General features: G+C 32.8%; 2 protein-coding genes across 2 annotated transcripts in view; one reads left to right on the top strand and one right to left on the bottom strand.

The window, feature by feature from the left end:
* Window positions 1-9,581, top strand: part of LOC106689743 (chondroitin proteoglycan 1) — a 59,663-nt gene that overhangs the window by 14,375 nt on the left and 35,707 nt on the right. The window lies entirely within an intron of this gene.
* Window positions 1,010-6,747, bottom strand: LOC106689742 (uncharacterized). Its single transcript, XM_014434903.2, has 2 exons — window positions 6,591-6,747; window positions 1,010-2,800 (listed from the first exon to the last, which is right to left on the bottom strand). Exons 1-2 carry the CDS (start codon window positions 6,621-6,623, stop codon window positions 1,226-1,228), a joined length of 1,608 nt encoding a protein of 535 aa, XP_014290389.1. The 5' UTR covers window positions 6,624-6,747; the 3' UTR covers window positions 1,010-1,225.

The following is a 9,581-nucleotide window of genomic DNA, read 5'->3' as shown; positions in this document are numbered from 1 at the left end:
GAGAGAGAGAGAGAGAGAGAGAGAGAGAGAGAGAGAGAGAGAGAGAGAGAGAGATTTTCTACTGAACTTGACTTTTCCATGTTAACTATATTTATCTTGATTATAAGGTATAATATTTTTTTTTACTTAAATCAAATTCTTTGAAAAAATTTAAATTAATTTCAATATCATTTACTGTAGGTCTACCCACCCTCACTAAGTGGGTACCCTTAATTAGGTAAAAATCTGGCGGGAGGGCATGATTCTGATCAAATCACCTCCTTGCACAACCATTGGTAACAGTAATTCTACTAACAGTACTTCCTTACGAAGTACTGCACTCCTGATCCTTCATGGGTCTTAACGGGACATATTTAAGTTACATCACATATTGTACTTAGCAAGTGGAATAGATAATTTCTTTACAAAGATGTAGAGGCGGCTTTTAAAAGTTTATAGTTGGTTATTATGGTCTTAGTTTGTAATTTAAATATCTACTAATACTTACCAGTAATATTAATTAACTATCATATTTCTTTCCTAGTTCATTTTCACTGTCACATTACTCTTTTTTTTTTTCAAATTACAGGAAGGTTAAACCCACCCAGGTGTTATGAGCTTTTCGGCATTCATATTTTCGAAAATGCAAATACTACACGAGCACTATAATTGTAAAGAAAGTGTGGACAACAGGCTCGCGCCAGACACGTTCAGGCACTGTCACACATCTTGCGTTTCATTCCAAATATTATTTTCTAGAACGTTGATCACCTTGGTTTGGCCACTATGTTCTGTCTGAAAATAAAATAGCGCTCTTCAATGTTTGATGTATGAGTATTCTACTAATAAATTTTATTTCTTCAGTTGATTATATCTGAATTTGTCATTCTGAATATGCGTGTATTATTCTTTTCTTATTATAAAAGATTTAGAATATTCAAACTATTGGGAAACGATCATATTCCTTATTCACCCCAAATAGTGCACTTAAAGAACAGAAAACATTTGAAGGTCAATTATACCAATAATATTGCAAAAAGGTACTTGAATTTTATTTATTTGTAAATATAATTAAAGGAGATCTTATCATTCGTATACATAAAAAATGATGTTGAAAAATTATATACAGAATATACCTTGTATTAAAACAAAAGATGTAATATATATAGATTATGAGGATTTCAGCTAAGTCTCACAACATAGATAACTTCAAATCTATCATAATGTTTAGACTGATTACTGATTTTTACTGCAAGAAAATAAGATGAAGCCCATCACCAGCAGTAGTAGTGGTAGGAGAGGTTGTTGATTTTGATGTGGTAGTGGTGAGAGGGGTTGTTTGTGTAGGTGTAGAAGTTGGCGTGGTTGTGTGGTGGGTCGTATGTTTGGTTGTGTGCTTAGTCGTGTGATGTCTAGTAGTACGTTTTGTATGAGCGGTGGTAGAATGAGGTGCATGTTTAGTTGTATGGTGCTTATTTTCATCGAATTGAGTGGAATAATCTGATTCATTTGAATCCCAGATGTTACTGTTGGCTGTTGGATTCCAAGTGGTTGGTCCTGTTGTATGCCGCGTAGTATGTCTGGTAGTAGGATGCCACGTAGGGTGGCTAGTAGTTGGGTGCCAGGTAGGATGTCTAGTTGTTGGATGCCAAGTAGGATGTCTAGTAGTTGGATGCCACGTAGGATGCCAAGTAGGGTGTCGAGTTGTTGGATGCCATGTAGGATGCCAAGTAGGGTGATGAGTTGTTGGATGCCAAGTAGGGTGTCGAGTTGTTGGATGCCATGTAGGATGCCAAGTAGGGTGATGAGTTGTTGGATGCCAAGTAGGGTGATGAGTTGTTGGATGCCAAGTAGGGTGTCGAGTTGTTGGATGCCATGTAGGTTGTCGAGTTGTTCTACGTTCCGGCCATGTTGCGAGTGTTGCAGTTTTTTCTTTTTCCACAGAGGCTAAATTGATTTTTTTACTAGAATAGCTTTTATTATTTTTACATTTGGCGTTCAGCTCCAAGAAGCGATGGTAGGTGGCAGAAATAAGTTCTTTAAAGCTTTCTTCTGTAGTATTCAATAAATTTGGAAAAATACGGACCAAACAGCCCAATGAAATCGTTTTACGCGGACCTTTCTGGGAACATAAGTAGTAACACGGTTTTGAAGGAGGACAATGTTTCACAGAAAACTGAAACTCCATAGGACACACAGGCACGCACTGTGGGCCCCTCGGCGACATGGCACAAAAATCAAACTCTGAGCACTTCTCGCAGCCGGTCTTGTCTTCGCAGGCACCGGTCTCATCAGACCCGTCCCAGCAGTCGAATATCCCATCGCATGTCTTTTTGAAATGAATGCATTCTCCACTGCCACACTGGAATTCATAGGGTTCTTTCTTGCAATGTTTTTTGCTCTGATATGCATAGATGTCATTAGTGTTTATAATATTTTCAGGTTTCCCATCCGGTAATGTAGAATTACAATCAGCCAACAAGGAATCAGGTATAACCGCAGTGAGTTCAGAATCAGTCAAATCCTTATCCATTTGTACCTGGCTCAAAAATACTTCTAAAATTTTCATTCGCACAGATATTTGTGACATCCAATCGTCAAATGGTAAGAGGATTTTTTCCATTTCTGAATAAAAATTGGATGTCTCATCATAAAAAGTCTTTTTATCGATACATGAATGGTCTTCAAGAAGGAGTGAAAGATTTGAAGTGAATTTATTTGCATTTATCCAAAGACTTTCGATTCGATCGTCAGCTGTACCAAGATGTTTTTCAATTTGGTCCTTTAAGGTAGCTCCATTTTCTTTCCCAATTGCAAAAGTCTGCAAAAGAAGATTTTGAGAATTATTATTCTTATTAAAATGGATTCCAGAACAAAAAAAAACTTTTTATTACTGAAATAATTTAATAATAGTTGGGTCTGAAAACGAAAACAGTTAGTTAAAGTTAACTTATAAACAAAATGATGGGCAAGTTATGGAGTAAACAAAGTTTTGGATTTTTGTGATTTTATTGGATCCAATGTCTAATAAACCCTTGTTATTAATTAATTGAACAAGATGGGACAACATATGATATTTATCTTTTTCTCAAAAACATGAACATATTTAAGTTTTTGATCCAAAAAGCCAATAATCAGAGTTCCATTACAAGCTGACTAAATTTCTAGTTTGTAAATTCTTGCAAGATCAGGACATTGCCCTTAATTTTATTTAATCTTCTCCGAATTAATAAATGGCATAAGCACAAAAATGGTAAATTTGGACGACGAAATGACCCTAACTAAGATATAGATTTACTAATCTTAATTTGTATTCCGTACAGTTTAGTGTTTAATAAGAATAATTAGAAGATAATTCAATTTTCAAAAAAATAAATTCTTTTTTTATTGTTGTCCGGTGATAATGACCAGTCCTATTTCCTCGGAATTTCATCCAAATCCAACGTTACTACTAGTTTTGTAAATTAGAATTTCTTTCTGCTCTTCCAGTACACAATAATATATTTTAAATTTTATGTCTTTATAGTGCGGAAAAAGTAGTTTCAGATAAAGAATCTTGTGTTTTATTTATTTATTGCTATTTACAACTGTACATTATAATACATTTAGTCAATATGACCTTAGTTAAAATGGAGTGATACAGGCGTGTAGGGAAACTACCCATGGGTAATGGGAAATATTATATTGACATCACTGTATAAAAATGTCAGACAAATTACAGGAGCAAAATTTAAGGACACACTTAACCAATTACGATTAACCCTGCATCGGGCGCGGCTGATCTGACAGGCACAGGATTCTATTTTTTTGCTGTCTCCCAAAAAGGCGCCGAGTTTGACCTCTACCTCCCACTAGTTTCCTAACTTTGTGGGGTGGTTCCGACCCGCCCAGTCAGTTCAGCTCCAAGAAAGTGCGTCACAGGCGTTTTGATCTGACAGGCTCACCGCACCCGATCACGTCACAAACCTAAGGTCAATATTTTTCACTTTAGATAGTAAATTCAAGCACTTCACTGTTCTTCGATACTTGTGTTACAGTCATTTTCGTCAGGCACACCGCGCCTTCCTGGCGTGTCTTTCTGGTACATAGCCGCTCTTTCCTAGATTTTTTTAATAAATTCTTTAATCGTTATTTCAGCATTTCTTTGATTTTAGGGAGACCACAATATTCCGGCCTTTTTGGTTTCAACGACGAGGTCATAACGTATTGTAATGCTCACAAAACTGGGGGTGACACTGCTAACCAAATGCACGCCTTACATAACTTGCAGCGAAATACACATCGATGGCCAATGATTGTTTTCTACACTATGTTGAACTGGGGGAGGGGAAGGGGACCAATTCCTTGGTTATTCACCTTGGGAATCAATTGGAATGAATTCTTAGAAGAGTTTTCCCCAAAGAGTTGTCATATTAACTGTGTATCAGACAACTTCAGCGAAGAAGCCAGCTGAAATCCGGCCTTCACACCTCCTTGAAAATTCGTCTCAAGAGATGCCTCCCGGCTGATGGTCGTCCAAAATCAACCGTCCCCACCTCCAAAAGCGGTCCAGATGTAGTGATTGCATGATAGAAACAGAAATACGTTGGCCTATGAACAACTCCTGTGTGAAATGCTACCATGGAATTTGCCCCTCATGCCATGAAACCACTCTAAGCAACATGCTTTTCAGCCTGTTCTTGCGATGCTTCATCGGCTTTGATGGACGACGAGTTCGACTAATTTCTGTCCCCACACATTTCAACTTCGTTTCTGAACCATCTTTGAATTTTGTTTCGAGGGTAAAAGGTCCTAATTCAATGGTCGACCGAACATATCCTTTATCGAAATTCTTGAGTTCAAGCTTAAGCCAATTTTGCAGCTCTATTCGACGTAATAAAAAATAAATAGAATAAAACTCCTTAAATTTAAAATGTAAATTAATCAGCTTAAATCACATATAAGACTGTCTCTGTGATCAATCATGACGAAAACTCTGAATCATCAAATAAAGTATCAAAACTTGTGTACTAATTGATATCATTGAACCACACACCTCAATAAAAAGCATGGAAATATTTCTAAAATCAGAATTAGCTCTTAAAATGGATATTTTTTCTTCAAAATACAAATAAATCACCAAATTATCGTTATTGGAATGGTTGGTAGTTTAAAGGTGGATATTAAGGAATAAATTGTGTTCAAGCAAAAAAAAAAACACTACAGTCCAATATAAAATCAATTATAAAATCAATTCAATTAATTATTGAAAAATGTATAGATGGCCCGTTTGATATTCTTAAAACTGAAGTTCCACAAATAAATTTTAGAAAATCTAAATTCTATCCATTTCAGAATATAATTCAAATAGAAAATAACAAAAAAATAATGGTAGTATTTTGTTTCTTAAATATGAAAATAGCTTTGGTGTAAAAATTAAAATTATTTTTCAAATGGTGTAAAACAAAAAAAAATCCAAAAACCCAAATTGTTAATGTGTTAATAATGAAAACTAATAAATAAAGATGTATAAACGGATAATATATACCTCAATAGAATGACTCAACAAATTTCTAATATAAAACAAGAAATAAGGACAAGAATTCATCTAAAACACGAAAAGATTCAATCGAAAACAACGAATAAATAACCAAAAGTTGGCTGATGAATAGCAATTACTAAGTGTAGGTTAATAATTATGATGTTTATCAGCATAATTATTAACCTCTCCAATTAATCAAAAATTATATACCCATTGTCCTGCAACCAAAATAGGCTAAAAAACTTGCCAACAATAAATCAAGAATTAAACTAGCAAAAAATAATACAATGCTAATCCTCGAAAATAATAAAAATATAAACTTTAAATCACTTATATACATAAATTATATAACAAATAATATCATAAAAACGTTCAAAAATTAGATTTAGACGAATTTTATATCGCATTGAAACCCATACAACCGGTTCATTAACAAAAGCAAACGACTCATCGCCCTTACAAAACCAAAGCAATTTAATACATAATATACCATTCCGAAAATACTACATTAACAAACCCTATAAAACTAATTCTACAAAAACACGAATTTAACAAGAGAACATTAAGACCAATTTCCAAAACAATCTCCAGTGTTGTTTAAACATGCTAAACACCTGAGACACGAAAAAGATTTTTAAAATATCAAAATATTACAAATATCAAAATATATTAATTTAGTTAAGGGTTAGCGTATTAAATGTACATTACATTTAATATTACATTAAAGAGCATACAGATTACCCTCACGATTCTTACAGACTCAGAACTTAATAAATCCAAGAATCTTCCATAAGCGAGTTATCTGATAACATGGAAATCGGAATATATGTAAACTTATTATATATCATATTGTTATTAATAAATTTAATTTTTAAAATGTTTGTAAAAAACATACGATGAATAAATATTCTAATAAATATCCTCCTATAGATCGGATAAAAAAATTAAGGTACTCGATTCTATCATTAATTTACAAGCCAAATATATAAATAGAATTGAATATTGTAGCAAAAATATATTAAACTACTTCACTTGTTTATATATTAAAAAAGACAGGCGTTAAAAATTAATATTTACAAACAATACTTACAAATAATATTGACAAAACGATTAGCTCCTTCATTGCGCTCCTCTCTCATGGAGACAAACATACGAAGTGATTCAAAACCATATCAGAACGCAATGTGATAAGTTATTCTCTGAATTATCTCGGGGGTTATCAGGTGGGGTTTGATAGCGAAATGATTTGTAAAAAAAAAAAATTACATATATATTTTAAACTACAAAAAGTCTTTGCAATTAATTTTATAATTTTTTTCTGTTCAGTATTAAAATCATTCCATATCTGCAGCATATTGACGGATTTCGCCACAATTCTCAAGCGTTTTTAAAAAGTAAATAAGGAATTCAATTTTTTTTTTTTCAGGATTCTACCAAGTGAGCAAAGAAGTAGTCTTGTTACAAGACATATATACAAAGTAAAGCTACTATCATTATCTATTAGTCGTGATTAGCAAGATTAGTTTGTAATGAAGTATAATTTTTATTAGATTAACGATTTATTATATTGATTGTTTGAGAGCGGTTTATTTTATTATTAACACAAACACACTTGATTCAATTTTACTCTCAGCATTTATTTCAAAAATTCTCCAACGTTTCGGCCCTCAGGCTATTCTCAAGGAGATAACTGGTGTCATATATTCTTTAAAATGTTTCTAGGCAGGTTAATAAAACAACTGTTGTAAATGATGTTGTATAGACTAAATATAGATTTAATATTTTATGTGAAAAAGTTTTAATTTTAAATTTTAAAACTTTTATATGACATGAGCAATTAGCCTGCAAGAATCATTTTAAACAATATATGACATCAATATTTAAGGTTATCTCCTTGAGAATGGCCTGAAGGCCGAGACGTTGGAGAATTTTTGAAATAAATGCTGAGAGTAAAATTAGATCAAGTGTCTTTGTGTTAATAAAATAATGTTTATATTTTGAATCCTAACTGGGTCAGTCAGTATTTATTTCGCAGACGCCCTGGGAATTTAGTCTTGACATTCCCACTCTGGAGCTGGAGGTTCCTCCAGTGGAAGATTTGAGACAAAAAAAAAAATTCATTTCGGAATTTATTGGTGAATAATACAGCCTAATGGTCATTAAGAAGTTTATTAGAAAAAACAAGTTCGCGTAGATAAGCTTATGAAAATTGGAGAACATTTATGCTTGTATTTTCTTTTTGAGACAGTGTAATTTTATTTGTAGTAAATAAAATTAATTAAATTTTCAACAAGCGGTTCTAAAAAAAATCAGAGTACAATTTAATTTAATACAATATACATGCCTCCTCGTCCCTCTTAATAAAGATATCTTTGATTTTGTTTTTTTCTTTCATCATTAAAAACTACTCATTGAATATGAAAATTATATAATTATATTCTATTATTGAAAATCATAATAATTCTAAAGATCAGAATCCCAAAGTGGAAATGTATAATTCAAGTACTTCCAGGTTTTCATTGTTGGGGGATATTACCCGAATTAATTATAACTTGCTGTTAAGCTGGTATGATTGGTGAAACTGTATTTGAAATGGATATGAATTAAATTAAGAATGGTGAAAAGTGGCCTGAGAGTGAAAATAAATCTCCATTCCTGAAAGAGTTATAAAACAATTGATTGTATGTGGATTAAGCCAAAAGGGTTTACAAGATGGATAAGTTGTTAGTATTTAAACTGACTTTGGCTACTGATTGAAGATATTGTAGTTCACTTGGTGGTTGGTTGTTGTAATGTTCTTTCGAGGTTTTGATGGGACTTGAAGACTGGTTTCTCTCTTGTACTTTCTTGTCTCATCTTGCCTCAGTGTGAAGATCTACTCACTCATAGTGAGTTCTTGAACACTAGCTAAAATCCTAGCTACTCCTTCAGCTGTTTGCCACTAGGGGGCAGCATCTCCAAGTCCCATTCAAAATGCTTGATGGGGCCACCTCAATCAGCAATTTTTAATAAAATACAGTACGATATATATATATATATATCGTCTCATCCTAGTGCTGAGCAAGCTCTAAGCTTCTTAGTGGTCGACGAATGTTTCGCAAAGAATCGTTTCTAGAAACTTTCATTCATTTTAATGAGGTGGACAAGTAAATACAAGGTAATGATAAATAGTAATTTAATAAAGCAATTTAGTATAGTAATTAAAATAATTTAATAAAGTAACTACGTAGGTAATTTTCGCTATGTATAGTTTACCATTGCTAAATTCTTGTCCACACAGGTAAATTTTTTTTTATGAGCGGATTTCAACTCGTTATATCCAGATCTTTTTACATTCATTATTCTTTATATAAAAAGGCATTTTTTCGTTATATCGAGGTTCCACAGTATTGGATGGGTGGTGCGTTACATGATATAACCTAACACCATGAAGTGATAGCCTATCTGTGAACTTCTTCCCGACATCTTTTAAGTAAAAGAATCCGTTTTAGGCTGGTCCACTTCTTGAGTGATAATAACAAGCGGAAGTCGGCAGGTGCAGTGTTAGCTAAAATAGCAACTCACTACTCAATACGGTTTTAAATCGTTTATTGAAAATGTTTTAATAAATGACCTCAAATGTTTTCATACAAGCTCGAGATCCTGTGAATCACAGGCGATTTATCAGCTTCTCTGTTATCATTGGCGTTTTCTTCGAACACATGATTCATATTCCTATTTCTACATCAATTTATTAATCTTTTGCTCTGAGTTTTGATTGATAATAATATCGTAACTTGGTGAGATCCAACAAGATCTTGATGGAGACTATGAACGACCTTCTTGATTGGTCCTTCAAAATATCAGATGTAGAATTAAAAGAAAACCCATATAATGAGAAACTGCAAAATAAAAATAATTTAGTTCATAAAATATCTACAGTATATAAAATATATGAAAAAAAAAAAACTATATAAAATAAAAAAAAAGTATAACAAATAAAAGATGGGTAAAGAATCAATTAATTCATTATTACAGCTAAACCGTCGAACATCAATCGAACACCGTAATCCAATCCTTTCAATCCAAAATCCTTAGAACC

This window comes from Halyomorpha halys, unplaced genomic scaffold, assembly GCF_000696795.3.
Source record: "Halyomorpha halys isolate HHAL.00 unplaced genomic scaffold, Hhal_1.1 Scaffold1445.1, whole genome shotgun sequence".
NCBI classification, from domain to species: domain Eukaryota; kingdom Metazoa; phylum Arthropoda; class Insecta; order Hemiptera; family Pentatomidae; genus Halyomorpha; species Halyomorpha halys.
Note: the sequence above shows the minus strand (reverse complement) of the source record. Positions and strands in the feature narration are given on the sequence as shown.

Bases quoted from the DNA above. Each gene is read 5' to 3' on its own strand.
- LOC106689742 (XM_014434903.2), bottom strand. From the start codon at position 6,623: ATGAAGGAGCTAATCGTTTTGTCAATATTATTT. The intron at 2,801-6,590 runs GTAAGTATTGTT...CTTCTTTTGCAG, and splicing joins TCGTTTTGTCAATATTATTT to ACTTTTGCAATTGGGAAAGA.